Genomic DNA, 19,916 nt, shown 5'->3' with positions numbered 1-19,916 from the left:
CTAGCTGTAACACACACCTGAAGTCCAGACCAGATATTAAAAATCTGTCTAAAGGAATTATATACTTTAGTTAAATTTACATTATTTGCCAAAGCCATATCTCATTACCTGTCCACATAGTCAACATCTTGACCCTATCCCAAAGAGCAACATACAATCTTTTTTCACCAAATGAGCTCAGGTCCTGTAATCTTCCAAAGTCCTTAGGACGCTAGGACATCTTACAGACTTCAGTTTGTTTATGCTGCACAGAGGGAAGTTCAAACTATGAGGCCGATTAAGTAGCCGACAGTTTAGAGACAGCAACAAGCTGTCTCTCCTAGCTGAAAGGCAGCAACAAACTCGTTGTCTCTCAAGTATTAGTTCCATAAGCTTCTCTGAAAATCGCCACCAACGCTATGTCCAGTGGTAGGCTGAAACTTGTCAAGAATTTCTCAGCTGTTACTTAGAAAGTCATGAGATGCAAGCTGGACCGATAAAGACCATGTTGACTAAATTAATTAAGTTTTTAATATGCAATTTAAATACTCTCCATAAACTCACTAAATTTTTATTTTGAACATACAAGTGTATTTTGTTCATTTTGCTTTTTGTTGAACATTTCACTCAATGGATTTAAGACTATAGATCAATATCAATTCAATATTCTTTGACTTTCCTAATTAAAGCAAACAGAACTGCAATAATAACTATAATTTCTTTTTAGCTTGTATACATAAAATGACTGACATACTAGCACAATCTAATATATGGCAGAAATATTCATAATTATAGACTTTGTCAATAAAAGAGTGCACCAACTGTGCACATATCTGACTTCCTAAAGAAACAAGAATGCTAATCAGTTCATTAGGGGCCTTTGGGTTGTGATATTTAGCGACAGGATGTAATAGCCTGCTTGTCCATGGAGCCTAATTGTACTCAGGATGAAAAATTATTTCCAACAAAGCACCATCCTTCCTTTTTCAGATTTCCTGCTGGTTTCTTTTTATGAGCTGCATGCCTTCCAAGACATCAGCATCATTCAGCTTTCCTTGTCATAGGAATAAAAGTAAAGACAGGTCCAGGCTTCATCATGCTGTGCAGGATTATCTAACCTTTACATCAAACCTTTTTTGCTTTGTAATTTATTGAAGTTCCTGTTTTTCTAAAAGTGATGTTCTTTAGTTAGTTATTAGTTAGTAATTAGTGTGTTCACAGACATTACTGGAAACCATATGCAACTTTACTGTTTTGAAAGTACTGCCTGTCTGCTGGGAGAGGAAGTAGGTGAGGACAAACTATTTCTGTTCATAATATTTACTGTTCAAAATATTGTATTTCAATAGTCTAATACAATGAAATATTTAGTATGGCTGGTATTACCTGCACTGATTTATTCTGAGTAAGACTAAATATTCATCTATCTCACCTGTTTCTGACAGCAGTCAATACTCAATGATTAGGGAAAACAAGAAGGAAACTTGGTAAGTATAGCATGATAATTCAACTGATGAAGTATTTAGATTCTAACAGTCTGCACGCTAGTGATTTTTCTGAGCTAAAGCTACCTCTGGAATACTGTGTTTAATAGCTCCAGACATACTATCTTTAGCTAACTATCTGAGCCTTATATGAAATTCATTTACATTTTCAGCCTCTACAACATCCTAAAAGTAAATGCTACAGTTTAATTGTTTGTTGTGCAAGAAAACATTTCCGTTAATATGTTTTAACCTGCTGGACAGTATTTTACATGAGATGAACCCTAGTTATTTATAAGACACAATGAATATGTTCCTAACTTTCCTCCTGTATGGCATACAAAATGACAAGTATTTTTACTATATTTTCCTAACTTTTTTGATTTTCCACCTTCAGAGTCCTAATTTATTAAAACATCCCTGATGCAGAAACTATTGCATACTGCTGATCATTGTCACCATTCTCTGCCACATCTGTAGCTATACAGAACACTTTTTGAAATGGGGTGATGGAAGCACTCAAGATATGAGTACTACTGATTTTTATAGCAACTTATTTGTTTTCTGCTTGCTCTTAACTACAATTTTTCTCAATTGTTTTAATATAATGTTTTTCCTCCATATCTATTACTCTATAACTGTTGAAGTTCACTTGCTCTTTTGTCAGCATCTGCCAGTATCTCCCTTTTGACATGAGGGGTTTTGGTCCTTTCAGGGTTTTATTAGATATTAATCCAGAAAAAAATAATCATTCCACTTTTGACCTAAGAAATTTCTTTCCTTGGAAGTCTTTGTTAATATACCTTGTTGAAAAGTGCATGGAAATTCAGTTATGCACTAGCAACTGTCCTACCTTTATCTGCATGCTGTAATAAATCTGCAAGGAATGGTTTCTCATCACAAAATCTACGCTGACTCTCCCCCATCATAGTATATCTTTTATATATACACATCTGTTTTTATTTAGTTATGCTGGTTTTGGCTGGGATAGAGTTAATTTTCTTTATAATAGCTAGTATGGGGCTATGTTTTGGATCTGTGCTGAAAACAGTGTTGATAACACACTGATGTTTTAGCTGTTGCTAAGTAGTCCTTACACTAAATCAAGGACTTTTCAGCTTCCCATGCTCTGCCAGATGCACAAGAAGTTGGAACTGGACAAAGCTGGGACAGCTGACCCCAACTGACCAAAGGGATATTCCACACCATATGACATCATGCTCAGTATATAAAGCTGGAGTAAGAAGAAGAAGGGGGGGGGACATTAAGGGCATTTGTCTTCCCAAGTAACCATTATGCGTGATGGAGCCCTGCTTTCCTGGAGATGGCTGAACACCTGCCTGCCATGGGAAGTAGTGAATGAATTCCTTGTTTTGCTTTGCTTGTGTGCATGGCTTTTTCTTTACCTATTAAACTGTCTTTTATCTCAATCCTCGAGTTTTCTTACTTTTACTCTTCTGATTCTCTCTCCCATCCCACTGTGGGGAGAGTGAGTGAGTGGCTGTGTGGGGCTTAGTTGCCAGCTGGGGTTAAACCACGACATTAGTCGTCATCAGTTTTCTTGGTAGAGAAGCCAGACTTGCAGATCCTCTTTGTAGCCCTTCTAAAAAACTCAGGTGCTTCTTTTCAGCTTTGATTCCTCTGGTGTCTTGGGCTAACTTAGTTCACGTAAGAATCTGTAGTCCAATAGGTTTATATTTGAGTTAGTTTTAAAATCTTTTAAAGTCTTTTGTGACCACTGGTTATTCCTGGGGATTTATTGCTATTTATTTTATATTTTCCTTTAAAAAAACTTCTACTGACTCCATTTGAGATCATCCTTCCATTCAAAATATTGCACAGTGAAGTCAACCAAAGCTCTCCCTAGAGAAAACTGATGCAAAGAACAAATTTAGCTTTATGGCTATGGTTTGCCTTCTCTGGCAGGATTACAGCTTTTGAGGTGCCTGAAAAAGATGACATATAGATCCTCCTTTGCATTTCCTGAGATGATCACCACCCTTTTTAAGTAATCAGTAAACTGCTCTAACACTCTTCAGATATGGGGATGGAATTTCAACCCCTAGAAAAGTTATGGTATTTATTGACAAAGTGCGCCTATTTACCCTATCTGACTTATTATATTTTAACTATTCACACTGTTTCACTGTTTCACTGTTTCTCTACAACTGTTACTTATTCTGTCTTAAATACAATCTATAACCTTTTATCACAGTATTCCACTTACTTCCTGCCATCAAGTTTCAGAAATGCCTAATATGTCAGTAACATAAAGGGAAATGAGGCATCCTACATAATAATTTTTGTATTTTAAATGTTTGATATTAGCATAAAAGTACATATTTATTCCTCAACTTACTTTTCCCATGCTCTCCTTCTTAAGTGAAGCTAATTTTTTCAGGGTATTCTTCACTCATTCTCGACTGAATTTTGCTAATTTCTTTTATAACTGTTTTATAGGTATGGAAGTTTTATAACCACATCTCCAAAGAAAGCTGTATACTAAATTATCTGTTACTTCAAACCCTAGTCCTCAGCTTAAAAATGCAAAAGGTTATAGGGTATTTTAAGTGCCAGCCTCATGACTATTTTGGATTAGATGATCATTGTAGGTCCCTTCCAACTGAAATACTCTATTCTATTCTAATGGATTAAGAAGAGGCTGTCCTTTTTTCATAGGTTAGATTTCTTAATAAGTGCTTCCCATTCCTAACTTCCTAGACTACACATCATTGTCTTAACCAAGAACAGACTTTGCATAGTCCTAGCAATATTTCTGAGAAAGCTATCATGGATATATTTTCCTCTAACTTCCTAGCAATAGTTTATCTCTTGTCTTCAGGACCCCTCTCCTAGTTCTCCTGTTATGCTATTGGCTCCTTCAGGGACAAAGCTTATGTTTCGTACTATAGAGACACCATGCTGGTGGGCTGCAACATATCTCTCAAAAACACATTGAGCTGGAAAAAGCAGCCAGCAAAAACAACAACAAAAAGAACAACCTCACCAACAATATCCGACCTTACAAAAAAATTAGTAGCAACACTGAAAGGTTACAGATAAGCCACAGAGTCCAGAGAAGGCCTAAAGCTAAGTTGTAAAGACTTTGGTTGCAGCTAGTCTACTGAAGAGGTAACTGGCCCAAATGCAGCAAGAACCAGCATATCCACTTGGCCTCAGGGTCCCTTGCCATCTTTTATTTAATAGTATGAGATTAAATCAAGAGGACTGTCTCCTGAGTCCCCCTGCCTTTGTGCATAACCAAGTAGTCTTCCAGCTAGGTAATAACCTAACCATACCTGCAGAGGAAATGTCAACCTGTCTCTCTATCTGCTGATATTTCTGCTTCCAGATTAGTCTCAGTGCCAAGCATATATGACCATCATCTGGTAGGGAGGTATAAGTGGAAGAAAGTTTTTTTTCTGCTTTAATGAAGTATCTTCATGTCACAACGCTTTCTTATGAGAGAGACAGGCAGTGAAGTTGGCTGCAGGATTTGGAATAAATAGTGAGAAAAGGAATTTTGGCAAAAATAAGACCAGAAACCAGTTTTCACATGCTATGAATCTAATTTCTGAAATAAGAGAAGTTTTTGGTTCTGTGGTTGCATGTACAAAAACATTCACAGTGGTAATGCATACACTAGAAAACAAATAAACACAGGGTAACAGACATCTTTTTCTAAGATATTCTCATGTAAAAAATCATTTCACACTGAAGTGCTTAACATTCCTATTATAACTACTTTTCACTAAGTTAAGAAACTTATACACAGTGTAAAACCTGACAGTAAGCATTTTTCTCCTCATTCTATCCACTACAGATCAATCCTTTAATTGGACTGTTCATGTATTTAGTTTTTGAGGGGGAAAAAAGAGTTATTTTTTGAAAATAAATGCTACAGACTAGACAGAATTTATGCAAAAAAATTTAAAGTTTAAGGTAATGCAGTTAAATCACTTCTCTTTTTTTTAAAAAAAAAGAATACTCCAAAGGATATTGACATTTTTGCTACAAACTTATCGTGCTTATCTTCAGGAACTGGAAAAGTCTGCAAATCCTTCTCAAGCTGTTGGAGTTGCCTCTCCATATGCTTCAGGCTCTTCTCCAGGTTTTCTGCTGAGACTAAAATACAGAACATTCATTCTGTTAACACCTTAAACAAGAAACATTGTTTGTAAAATACATGAGTTAAAACCTTACCAAAATCAGCATACTACGTTTTTAATTCTGAAATAAAAGCACATTGAACAAATTACAATACAAGATGAGGGGGTCACTCTAAAATGTTCAGTTCCCCTCACTTATGCAGTTGCCTTATTCCGATTAGATGTATGCTGTTTGAACACTGCATTTTGTTATTATTATGCCTAAGGTTTTGCACTGCAATTAACAGTTTGTTTTAAATAACCTGAGATACACATATGCCAGTCTGTCTCTTCTGATTAACCAAAGGACAAGTTTTGAAGCTACTCCAAGAACCACAAAGCTTTCTTCAATCTCATTCTGTTAAAACAGAAAATATGAACATTTGTATGGAAGATCATGAAAAACATAAGACCCTCAAAACATAGAGAAAATGAGGCTATTAAACACCTATACATGGAACCTAAGACTCAATTCCCTAGTTTGAAAGCACAATGCCTGGTAAAAAACACAACAGAATTTGTCAGAGTGAAAGTGCTTGACAAGCTGGAGGGAAGTGCAAGCACTTGAGAGGGTGCAGCAGAGCAAAACAGGGACTTAGGAAAAAGAAAAGATTTAGAGATGAAACATCAGGGATTTATAGAAGGATGTAGAATAAGTGCAAATTTTCTTTGTCAGAAAAAGAGAACTACAACCTTCATCCATTTGAAGCAATGCATGAAAGTTGAACACTTGATCTGTAAATAGTTGATTAAAATACCAAGACCATAAGAGTAACCTGAGGATAACTCCTGTTAGCATGTATTCTATCTTGGATTTAAATTATTGAAATCAGTTAAAACTTATTTCCTGATTGTTTATGAAGCAAACTTAACATGTAAATATGTTCCATAGGAACAGTATATATAGATAAGAACATACTCTGATATTATAGTCTAAAGACCTGACTTCTTTCTTTTTTTTCATTATTTATTTAATTCATAATATGCTGTACCTATAAAGGCAAAGCTACCTTAAACTTCATCTGAAAAATCCCTGGAGAAAGTTTGTGGCCCTATGATGTTACTAGGATCTGTAGTGGATCCATTATTTCATCCACAGAGTACAGTTATGTGAAGGAAAATATAAGATACACACACCGAACACATCTTTCTCTCATAAAAGCCTGACAGAGTCCCCAGATGACTCGAGTAAAATGTTGCAGAGCAACTACAATCTCATTCATAGCAGAAAGGTTAACACAACTATAAAATGATCAATGGTAACCCCTTAAAATGCTAATGTAACCTAAAAAAAGGCAAGCCAAACAATTTGGAGACAATCAACTTTTTAGAAAAGAATAAGATAATATAAATTAATGTTCATATTATAATTTATAACTCATCATTTGGTTTATAATCACAATTTCTAAAAACCTCTGTTTACTTAAAAACACTGTTTTCTAATTGTATGTTAGACTTGGCAGATTTTCACTCAGCAATTGGTAAGCCCAAATCATCACCAGGTAGGTCAGTTGGCTTCGGTAGTTAAAAAACTGCCTTGTTTGGGAAGCAGAGATAAAATTAGAAGCTGACAAAGTTGACTACAGATGTGTTTCAATCTTCACAGGTTCCAGAAGCAAACCTGATTTTAATATAAAGTCATACTTCTGCTGTCATAAGAAGCCTTTGAAGGTAGGCACACACACAATTTTAAGACACTGATTTATTTAGAAAGCTGCTAAGAAAGAAACACAGAATACCCTGTGCTTAATATAACTATCGATAGGACTCTTCACAATATAGTTTGTCTTGCATAAAAAGAGTTCAGAGCATGAAATTAAAGTGACATACTTACAAAATGTCAGAATTATGAGAATCAGCAAGTACACAGGCTTTAAAACAAAACAAAACAAAAAACCAAAACCCCAACCCACCAAAAAACCCTCTACATCAATTGCAGGTAGCAGCTGAGTCATAGCCACATTTGTTTACCCAGATTAAAAAAAAAACAACAAACCACCAAACAAAACCTCAGAGCCTAGAGCTGATTAACAGGTTGTATACAGGAGATTTTTGAATTCTTCCTTCCAGCAAAGCCAATTTTTTATTTCTATTACCTCAGTTCTTTTGACCTTGAACAGTTACAGATTTGATCAAGAATCTTTACATCTCTATCTTGTTCTGAAGGTTTTTTTTTCCTCTGTCATGATCTTAAGTTGTTCCTGAATATAAAAATTCAGCATTCCTTTGATTTCAGCAGTGCACAACTATTAGATATATTTTCCTTTAAGACTATACTTCTGGTGACAATCTCAAGCAGAGGCTAGCTCACAAAACGCTGATATTAGTTTTGTACTATTGTCTTTGCAACTTCCAATTTAGTGAAAACAGATGAAAAAAATCAAATCTGTAAATATAAGTAGCTCTTCAACAAAAAGATTACGTGAAACACCTGCCAACCTTCCCTCGTGCCTCTCTAGAAGACATGGTATAAAATCTGAAGGGACACAGAAGAATGGCAGAAGTGAAAAAAAAAAATCCCTAACTTTGACCCCTAATTCTGCGAGGATTCAGATGTAAACCCAAGCCAGATTGATGGAAGCAACTCATATGATAGTTTGGAAACAAAGTCAAAGACTGGAGTTTTGAATGTTAGTGAGGCCACAAAACTAAGTTGTTCATTGAATACAATGCATGTGTGCCTGAAAACTCTCTCACTTATACGCTCTGAACTCTCATACAACTTTTTCAAAAAGGCTTCTGATATTTTTATAGGTAATAATTAGACTTCCTCACCTTCTGCCTTTCAGGGTTAAAAGCACTTTGTTCTTAAAGTTTCCTCTCTTGATTCAGGTTCTCTAATAACATGATTATTCCAGAAGCCTCTTCACCTGCTTCTGTTTTAACACCTTTCTGCATAGTATTTCAGGTGATGACTCATCAGCCCTTTTAATGTTTGCATTACTATTTCTACGGACCTACTGGAAATACGTTATCTGATTACCTTATGATAAAATATCCTTTTTTCTTGACCAAAGCTCTTATTACAGTATCAAGATCTATGATCTTGTAGTTCATACTATCGAATTTCATTTATTTTACTCTGCTTCCTCAGGATCATTCAGTGATGACAACCCAATCCTCCTCTCAGCTGGCAAAGCTGTCTAACTCTTTGTCAGATACACTCATTGGTTCAATAGCACAATTTTATTTTTTTGCCATAGTCCTTTTGGACAGTACTTATGTTTCTTCCACTTTTTATTCTAATTAATATTCTCCCATTTTACATAATATCAAATGCTTTCCTGAAGTCAACATAGATTTCCTGTGTCAAAAAAAAAAAAAAATTAAAAAAAAATCATATAATCAAAGCTAGCAATTACAGAATCACAGAATCGTATAGGTTGGAAAAGACCTTTAAGATCAAGTCCAACCGTAAACCAAATTAGTCTACTACCAATACATTCATTTTATGCTACTCTCATTAACCTCCATGTTTGTTTATTCTTTCCTCTATAAACTTTGATATCATTAAGGTCAGATAAAGAGATGTGTAATTGCCCAAATCATTCTTTTCTCCTCAGTTTCTTAATATTCTGTAGTCACACAACATTACTATAGCCACAGCAAAACTTGGTAAAAAATGTACTTACTAAACTTTTAGTTCCATATCTCACTTATCTCAGAAAACAGAAATAGAAACTGGTATTTACAGTATGAGAATACGGTACTCTGATTTTTTCTTTCAACAAATTTATATGGACACATTTTGCTCCCCTCTTCACCATCCTCAGATCATTATTCCTGCTTAAAATTAAAGCAATATTTCATCTAGTTTTGAGACTACACCTGTTTTATCTTAAATCCTAGAAATAATTCTCCAAAGCAAAGCAATACTTCTTGTGTGCTCTCTCATTTATATTGCTGTAAACTTTCTGGTACTTTTTGCACAGATATTTCAACTGATATTTCAGAAATCCTGCGTGCTGCCCAACCTGTATGACAATTTTCTTGGATGGTTGCAATCTCAATATCAAGATAATCTTCCTCTTGCCTACAGATTTTTCACTTCCCTTGTGCTATTCTGGCCCCTATGTTCTGCGGGGAGAGAGTGACAGTGACAAGCTGATCTCTAGCCTGATGCAGAAAACTATACCATATTATATATTAAAAAAAAAATTCTGAAAACATACTATTGCTTTTGCCATTTGAACTTCATACTGCACTGATGGACAGAGTTTACTGAATAATTCTCTAAAATTGCCAATGTATTATTGATGCAGCACTTAAAAGTAAAGTTAAATGACAAAATATAGCCTAAAAAACCCCAAAAAATCCAACCAAAAAACCCTCTGTATTGTCAGATGGTTTAGAGCACTAACAAAGAAATATGCCAGAGGCAAAATATTAGAAGGTTTCTGTAAACACCAGCAAAAGCCTGAAATATCTATTAACAGTGGAATAAGATCCAGTTGGATATACTCACTCAGTGTCACAGAAGACTGAAAATACAATATTTATGCTTTATTTCTCCCAAGATGACATTTTCTCTTGTCTTCTACAGCCATTTTCTGACTTTCTTGCCTTTTTTTTAGTGTGTGTGTGTGTGTAACAGGCATATACAATACACTTGTTGAAATACTTTTTTCCCCAAACCTCTTACAATGCCCTTGCCTCTTGAGCCCTCGGACTTTCCCATCTATAGCCAAAGCAGACTACAGTTGCACACATGAAAGAAGCAGCTCTCTAAGCAGTATTTAATTAATTTTCTCCTATTTTGAATTCAAATATGAGCACACTAATGTAGTGTAATTGGTAAACAATGCATAAGCATTTTTGTACCCAGTTCCCTAGTAATAATAGTACTATCATCAGTAGGAATAGGTCTCAGACCTTATACTAACTGTGCCCTATACTACCTACACATGAGCCCTGGCCTGCCAGACATGTTATATACTTCTTTTGAGAACCTCCTGGGTGAAATGCAGCCTGACACCACATGTCTCTTTTTACGATGTACAGTTTAAGCTCAGAACTTGAAAATATGGGCAAAAGATGAAAACAGAAAGCCCTGAATGACAAACAATTCACTGATGGTCAGTTATTCATCACTGGATTGCTACTGAAAGGAAGAAGCAGCTTCTAAGGCAAGGGGAAAAAAATGGCCAAGCAACAGTATATGGCACCTGCCACAGCACAGGGAAGTAATATCCCCCAGTGTTGCACACTACACAGTGATACGGTGCAATGGTAGACTAAGAGCTGCCAAGAGACAGAATCATCTCATAAAAGATCAAATTTGGAGGAGGGAAGAGAAAGAAGACCCTCGCATCACTTGCGGCTGCCCTCACTGATGCGTACACTCCAGTACACTGCAGCGTACTGGATATTCACAGCTAATTTACAATATGATTGTTAATAACCACCTGCTTTGAATACGCAGTGATAGTGATTAATAATAATTAAGACTGAACCATTATCATTAAATGTTAATGAATATCAGTCTAGTAAAGTTTAAAATCAAAGTTTAAAACCAGCCAGATTTATCAGTCTTCTAAACAATCCCATCACTGCAATCTCTAACTCCCTGAGACAGGTATATGGGTAGCAAGATACACAAGCCCACACATACATATATATGCACTTGCAACACTTCCGTGCTCATTAAAATTGAGCGTTCTTACCTTCAAGGGTCTATACATCTGCACAATGTATTCAGCTTTTCTATTCCATTGCCCTTTCCACCATTTTAAGGTTCCTCTTGCGACTGATTTCTGCATAACCCATTTGATATTTTTTCTTTGTCTTTTAGCAGATATCTACATTATTCCCCTATAAAGTATCAAGAATATTCTATTTGTCTTAATCTCACTATCACTTAAAACACTATACAGCAATGAAATCTCTCAGTAACATCCAAATACTTATACCCAGTTGAATAAATATGAAATTAAAAGTATTGAACAGCTTTATCTGAATCCTGATCTGCCTACAGACCAAACTGTCTACATGTTTAAATAACTGCCATCTCAAGGACTGCACCAGGGATTGGCCATGATATTTAACTGTTGGATCACTGGAAGATGTTAGAGAAAGCAAGCTACTTTAATGGACTACTGACATACTTCAATATCAAATTAGAAATTGAAGTGCTGTTTTGGTAAAAATGTGCAAATACTCAAAATCTTGCTTAATATTTGATTTGCTAATTCATGCTTGTAAGAGATGCATATATTTTTATGCCCTAAAGGAAATAGAATATTTCACTCTAGATTTTAGTAGTTCATTGCATAATTCTATCTTAAAATTACTCACCAGATAACAGTACCGTGCACAACTTAAGGCCACAAACATTAAAAGAAATAATTATTAAAGTATTTAAATTTTTATAATAAAATAATTTTATATTAAACTTTAAAATAATAATTAAAAGAAATAACAGTATTGCATTTTCCATCAGCTTTTAAAATCAAAACTTTTATATTGTGAAATGCACTCAGACAAAAAAAAACAAAACAAACAAACAAAAACACACAAAAAAATCCCACAACAACAAAACCACCAAATTACAAGAAGGTGTGTTCAATTACTTATTTTCAACCAGGCTCAATTCATTATAAAATGGTTCAGAAAGGAATATGGCAAGTCTGTAGCGTGCTGATGTAGGACTTGTGGCCCAATAAAGCAAGAGGTGTTGATCCATTACAGCTATAGACAGGGTGCAAAAAACATCAATAAACACAAAATCGTAGAAATATTTAAAGGTGTACTTAAACCACATCACCATGAAATTCCCATAAATTTCCCCTTTCAAATATTTAATGCCCCTGGTATGGTATCTTAAAAGCTGGAGTAGCACCTTTTTATGTCTTAAATGGTACATTTCTGGTAAATAGACATATATATTTTAGCCTAAGATTTTCAAGATTAAAAAACAAGTTCTCTTCAAATAATTTCAAAAAACAGTAGCCACAAAATAACATGCTTTTTCAGTCTTGTATAAGAATCTCTTTCACACATTTTAGAGCTTAAAATAGTCTTCTAAACTAAGTACTGCATTCATGGACAAATATTTACTTTATAACTTTCTCTATTGCTTGGTGCTCTATAATATTGTAAAATTAATTGCTAAAAACATAACATGTTTTCTCAGTCTTGACAACAAAAAGCAAGAAAAAAATATGTCTTTTAAAAATTTTTTATTCTTTTTAAACAATGGTATCTCAAAACCCTTTTTCCATATGGAATTCTTTGTCTGTCATTACTTTGTTACACTTCAGTATTTATTTTAAGGCCATTACTTTACAGTTAATAGCAGTCTTGTTTGAAAGCCAAATCAAACCAAAACTAATTCCCATTACTGTTTATCTCTTGAGCCATAAAATTTAGTATTTACTATTTTGAGCACCACATTTATATAATCATTGTTATAATCAATCTAAGTTCATCTTAAAACATAGTTGTTTTTTTCAACCAAGGAAAATACATCCCAGGAAGGCAATTCTGCCATCTTACTCTTTTGATAGTTAGGCACGTTGATCTAATTTCTAAACTAATTTCTACTTGTGGTAATGTAATTAAGTGAAATATTTTTCTCTTCTTTATTACCCTCACACCCACACTTTAGTCCTTTTCCTGATTGTGATATTCTAACCCTCCTCTAACAACAGCTCGTGATTTTTCTCATCACCTCATTTCACTAGGACATTTCTACTCCTAGTAACAGTAAATCTTTAGAAATCACAATAGGTACAACTTCTCCCCAAACAAGCAAGTTCCTTTACAAAATTAAGTATTACATTCTTGTTCGTACGCTTATTTCACTAATTCTCATTTTGTCCAACTTTTATAGCAATTTTCCATGGGTCGTAAAATCAAATTCTTTAATATGATAAAATTCCTGAAATTAAGTCCACATTTCTTTTAAGATTTTTTTTCACTTGATATAACGAATGCTTAGTTTGTTTAGTTGCCTCTCGACTAACTTACAAGAGTATTCAATAGCTCTAGTAAAGCATACATTGGCTTCTTTCCATATAAACTAAGGCATAAGATGTCTGATACCTCCCTTGGGTCCTGTCTCAATATGCAACCAACAGCATCACAGACTGAGAAACTAGAAGTTCTTATAGGTGTAGTAATAGAGTGATTTTCACTTAGAGGGTAAACCCTGTGTTTTCACTGTAAGGTTGATTCCTGAAATTTTGTGACTACTACCGCTAGATTTTGAGTTACAGCCCTGTGTGTAACAGAAAGTTGCAATATAAGCCATTTGTCACATTGTTCTCTACCACTCATGGAAATCTCTGAATAGATATTTTCAATTGTATTTCATAAACCTACATATAAAAAAACCTAACAAAAACACAGATGAATTGTATATCATAAGTGAAGTTACCTACCTCATAGCTGAATTAATCAAATTAACATGTGAGAATGAACAAGTATACTGTTCCTTTTTCAGTACTCTAAATAACTATTTTCACTCTCTTTCTGAAGAGCCACCAAAAAAGAAAATTCAGGTAACAGATACTGAATAAAAAAATGGACTTCTAAAAATGGACCTCTGGTTGGTAGCAAGTCTCCTGGTTATTCTTCATAGCCATCTTTCCTGAAAACTATCATTTAAGGCAGAGAAACATCCCATACATAACATAAAAAAAAGAAAATTAACTTTGCATTTAAAAAAAAAGAATTCTCAAAAAAAAGACACAATTAAGATAATTTTTACCATGTTAGTTACAAACATTTTTCAAAGTAAATCTCTGAATGAGCTACCATTCCACACTATGAGTCTCCTACAATAACTTAGAAACTTGCGTAATCTGCAAGATAGTGGAACCATCTATTGATTTTAGTACTGAATATGATACAGTATGGAGTAACTCATGAAGTTTGTAATGTTTTCTGAAAGCACAAAAACCCCCACTCAAGCAAACACAACAAACTTGACTACCTGAAAACACACCCTGTGAATTTGTGACCTAAGACAAAACAAAAGCCAAAAAAATGCATAGCAGAAAGTATGTTGTTTAATAGTACTGAGAAATTTGCCATAGACTTTTAGAAAATCTGTAATAGGAAAAAAACCCTTTCCTTTTGACATATAGGTTACTTATAGTATATATATTGGTATTGTTCTCTCATGCTATCCTAATGTTTTTAAATGTTGTAGGTGGGGGTGTTCTGTTTTTTAATGAATATACATTAAACTAGGCATTTATAATTTGGTTCCTAGATTTAAAAAAAATAAAGTTAATTATCTATGAAAAAAGCTGAATAAAGTTTTAGAAATGAGAAAATGGATAAGTTACTAGTAAAGAGACAATGAGTTAATGACTTTTAGAGGAAGGAAAACCTACAGCTTTATATTGTTATTACAATATGAAAGGAAGACTCTATACACTGTTACCTGTAAGGTCTGTGTAAATTAGAGTCCATCAAATAAAACAGCAGCCTGGATAAATGCAATATAAATCTTTAAAATACCATAAAATAAGAAATCAGTAAAGTGTACTAAATTAGCAAAATATTTCTTGTCTGGAATACTAATAGAAAAGCAGGAAAGTCATTAGGCTTAAAAGAAGAAACAGCTTTAATTATATGAATCCTCAGGAACTGTCATGTCAGTAAGCTCATTAGCTGCAATGAAAGTTCCTCCTGCTGATCTAAGAGTACTTGAAAACCAGGATTTGTTATACTTCAAAGCAAAAAGGTATCTTTAATTCATGTACTGTAACAGTGAATTAAGCCTACTTCTAGTATTACAAAAGTAGAAACTAAAACTTTAGCACATAATAGAAAAAACCAAACTAAATACCCTGAGGTAAACTACAATTGCATAGGTCACATGTCCCTTGCTGCTTGCCTGTCAAAGTTATATTTTAAATTATTTTTTTTCTAATGCAATAATTAATTTACATATTGCAAATGTTTTATCATTTATAAAATACCATAAAATACATGTTAGCTTCACAACTAACAGACCTTGTCACTGCTCTTAAAGTCTTGCAAGCTATGTTAACAGCTTATTGTACAACAATTACTGGACAATATTTAATGAAATGAACAGAGCAAGAATGTTTCTTCTAAAAAGGATAAAAAGAAAATGAGTTGCTAAACATTGTAATGTTCTAACATTCTCCGTTTTGAATCAGAAATAACTTGAGAGAGAAGTTTTAAGAATGAGCAAGTACAAAATAAAAAAAGATATAAGGTATGCTACAAATGGGCTGGCTGATACAAGGATAGTCATGTCAAGGAATTATTCTAAGAAGCGTCTTTTAAGTAACTTGTTTTAAGAAACTTATAGAAAATTCAACAATCACTTGATGGTGATCAAACCAAAACTGATAAATGCATAGTATAGTTCCATTTTTATACAGTGTGTTCAACTTAAAGTTTTCTGTTAATATTGTTCAAATGGCATTTACACATCTTTCTGCTACATTAATTTTGATTTGTAGTCTAAAGAGCACTTGCAAATAATACCTTTATGCCACACATAAGATGTGAAGTTATTATATTTGCAGAAATTAATATGCAGACAGGAAATAAAAACAGCCCAATTAAAAAAAAAAATAGCTTACAACAAAGGTATGGGAGAAAAGAATATTCTTATCAAGCTTCATTGATTTATTCTTGGGAATTACTTTTCAAAATTACTTCAGAGCACAAAGTTCAGTGAAACCATGAAAGGAACGGCATTCCACCACCTCTACAAGGCCCTAACCTTTGCTAGGACAAAAGGTAGAGAAAAGGATTTAGAAACAAATACTAGAACAAAATACAACCAATGTGGTTCACAGAAAAATGGAACGTTATATTAGTATTATACAAAACCAGAAAAGAATGATGTATCTCCACACTCAACAACTTTGACCGAAGCAGCATGTATGTAAACAGAACCTTCCTATCGGATGACAGGAAAAACCCAGGCTGACTTCCTTCCTTCTGTACTATTAGCAGCCTGTAACCCTTAGATCCAGTGTAACCTTTGGATCCAGTGATTTTCCAAATTTACTGGAAGTCTGAACTACCTCCAATAAATACAACCCAGGACAGATTATTCTTGTTAAGCACTAAGTACAGTTTCTTGGAATGGAGGAGATGCTGTAAGCCCTCAATACCCAAATTCTGTTCTAACACAACCAGTATTTCTTCTGGAGTAACCATATCTGACTAGATTATCATAAAAGATTTTTGATGACTTCCCCTCTCTATCACTCTTCCTAGCAGTCATGATGCCCTGTAATATCTGCTGTGTTTCCCAGCTCACTGTAGAAGCCTCAATGGAAATCATTCTTGGTCAACTTCTTAGTCTTCATCAGCATATCAATAAGTTACATCAGACCAGGTCAGTCCATTATGCTGGATATGGCTGATCACAACCATAGATTCACAGATTTTTTTTAAACTGATCTTTTGGTAAGCTCAAGGAAAAATAGCCACCTCATTAAAAATTTACTGTGCAAAAGTTAGTGCATATTAAATCAACTTACTTCATAAAAATATACTTCTGCAAAAGTACTAAAAGGTTTAAAAAAAATTCCATGAGCTGCAGTCTTTGGGATCTGCTGGATTTTCCAAAATTCCAGTGCAGGAGTCTTTCAAAACAAAATGGAATTTTGCAGGTAGGGAAACAAGTATAAACAAACACACTGATATACTAATCTGTTAAAGACATCCTAAGCCTTTGTCTTTTTCATACACTAAAACTCAAATGCAAAATACATGTCATAATACACTGAAGTAAATTCAGTATATAAACTTGAAAACATGATCATTGATTTCCATCCTACACCATACTGAGTGAGATCAAAGATTCGTCTAGTCAATAGCAGATACCTAAAAAAGAACAGAAAACCTGGACTAACTGATCTTTTTACTGGCTACTCTTTGAATGATCAGTGTTTTATATCTCAGAAGCCTTCCAGAAGATAATCAGCAGCTTCATATAAGATGACTGTCTACATTGAAATAAGAGCTTCTAATAAGGAACATTTTAGTTTCTCTGGATGATACACAAAATTCAGCCACAACAGAGCCAATAACATGCTAGTAATGAAAAAAACAAAACAAACCAATGCAAAACAAAAAAACCAACAATGGCCAGTTAACACTGGGTTCTATGAAAATAATGCATAAAATACTGAATTTATATACAGCAGAAACTCCTTCTATTACCAGTACAAACAGTTAGATGAAGGGCTTGAAGCATTTGACAGCTATTTAAGAATATTTGAACTTCTAAGTGGTTATAATGCACCAACTAAAATTGGAAACTTTAAGAACCATGATAACAGAAAGCAAACTCTATGTGAGTGACCACTATCTCAAGTTCTCTATCAGGAGCAGGTTTTGCAAAGCTGTAGTTTGTGGCAGGGAGAGAGTGAGGCGTAAGAGTGACACTGTACAAAGCAATACAGATAAACAGTGATATTCTCCAAACTGACATAAACTAAAAAATGATTAACTGAGTCCATCCAATCTTCTTTTCCTGCAAAAGTATGACAGTGCTAAGGTGGCATCAATTTCTAACTCCATGCTTGCGTCAGTTTAAAATACTGAAACTGTGATAAAATATGGAGAATGCACTCTTTATTAAGAAATTAACTGCAAAAAATCTGCTGCTGCTTATATTGAGATTTACCATATTCTATGCTGCATGATGAACCATTAAAAAGAGGAATTTATTTTTCCAGACTTCCAATGCTACTGTTGCATGAAAACATACACAAAGGGAAGACAAAACTGTTCTGATTCAAGTTTAGGAAAAAAAAAAAAAATTAACTGATGGTATGACAGCCTTCCTGCATTTCTGAATTAAAAGACACTGAGTGATTCTACTACACTTACCATATAAAAGATTGAAAGTTGGAAATAGTTTAAGATCTGTTAATAGAAAAGACCTTTTAAAAGAAATCTATCTTGGACAATGATTCTAGAAGATACATTAGAAGAAATGTAATGGGAAATTCTGTACTAAGTATTAGAGGACCAAACAATAAATACCTTCAAGATGACCTGCAGCAGCTCAAATTACTGACCTATGATATAGACTATTAGTGTCTATTTTTTAAATAATGTTAGTAAAAAATAAACGTCATCTTACATAAAAGGCTCCGTAATGCAATCAGAATCAAACTTTTATTTATACAAACCTTTACTAGCTTTATCTAAATGCTGAAAATCCTCAACAAAATGCAGGACATCCTGATAGCTTTCTTCACACACTTCTACAAGAAAATGAAGCAATGTTGTTTTTTGATCTGTCGACTTCGTATCCTTCAGCTAGAGAGAAAAAAAGAAATGTTAAAACATGAGAATAAGATTACTTCTGACTATTTTGATAATTAATATATATTACTAATTGTGAAGCCAAGAAAGGCACGAACAAACTGTTGAACTGATACAGCTATTTTAAAGAAAACCCTAAGTAATGGGCTGTTTCATTTCCCCCCTTGCTAAAAATCCCTAGAAAGTTCACATTAAATATTTTTTTAATTTTATACAATATTTGAGTTCTGTACTCAAAACCAGTACACATTTCTCTTTTAAAAGTATAATTATTTAAGCAATATAGGAATATTTGCAAAACTGTGAATAGACTCATGAAAGTGTAAAAAAATAAAAATAAAAATCAGAGCTAAATCAGCAAAATCTAACAATACCTGATGCACATATCCACTCCATGACATGATTTCCTTATGTGTGATGCTAACTCTAGCCTAACAATATTTATGCAGTGGAAGCTACAACCTCAGCCTGCACAAAATCTTGTTGTTATCAATTCTCAATAGGGTAAACAAGAGTTCATAGGCTTCATTGTTTAAAAACTTCGACTTCAAAAATTCTTAATCACAAACTTTTCTTTCTGAACCCTTTATATATACAATATTATTTTAAGCCTAGACATTTTAAAACTTGCATCTACTTGTGCAAAAACACTAATAATTGACAATTGGCAAACATCGTTTTACGTTTCTGTTGTAGTCTCCCGTTTGAGCTAACATTTTATATCACTAGAGAGATTTTTTAGAAATAGAAAATGACATAAAATGTCATTTTAAAATGACATCTCATATCAAAGTGTTTCTTCACTACTTAAAACAAACTATTTCTGCGTAAAATAATTTAACAGAAAAAGTATACATGTACATAGGTACATACGAAGTATGCACACATACTAAAGGGCTGCCACAATTGCACACAGACTTGCACATCTGAATATCAATGGGAAAAAGTCTTTATCGCAGTATTACAACTAGAACTAAACAAGTAGAAAACTCATGTTAGTTTGTTTCAACTTCAAGACTGTTCTTTA

The 19,916-nt window shown here is 33.9% G+C and overlaps 1 protein-coding gene across 4 annotated transcripts in view; it reads right to left on the bottom strand.

Moving 5' to 3' along the window:
• Positions 1–19,916, bottom strand: part of DIAPH3 (diaphanous related formin 3) — a 249,940-nt gene that overhangs the window by 88,065 nt on the left and 141,959 nt on the right. For all 4 annotated transcript variants that reach the window (XM_072850118.1, XM_072850117.1, XM_072850119.1 and 1 more), the window contains 2 exons: positions 18,754–18,883; positions 5,464–5,588 (listed from right to left, as the gene is read on the bottom strand). In XM_072850118.1, coding sequence (XP_072706219.1) covers positions 5,464–5,588; positions 18,754–18,883 — 255 coding nt within the window. The remainder of the gene's footprint in view (positions 1–5,463; positions 5,589–18,753; positions 18,884–19,916) is intronic.

This window comes from Ciconia boyciana, chromosome 1 (genome assembly GCF_034638445.1).
Source record: "Ciconia boyciana chromosome 1, ASM3463844v1, whole genome shotgun sequence".
NCBI classification, from domain to species: Eukaryota; Metazoa; Chordata; class Aves; order Ciconiiformes; family Ciconiidae; genus Ciconia; species Ciconia boyciana.
Note: the sequence above shows the minus strand (reverse complement) of the source record. Positions and strands in the feature narration are given on the sequence as shown.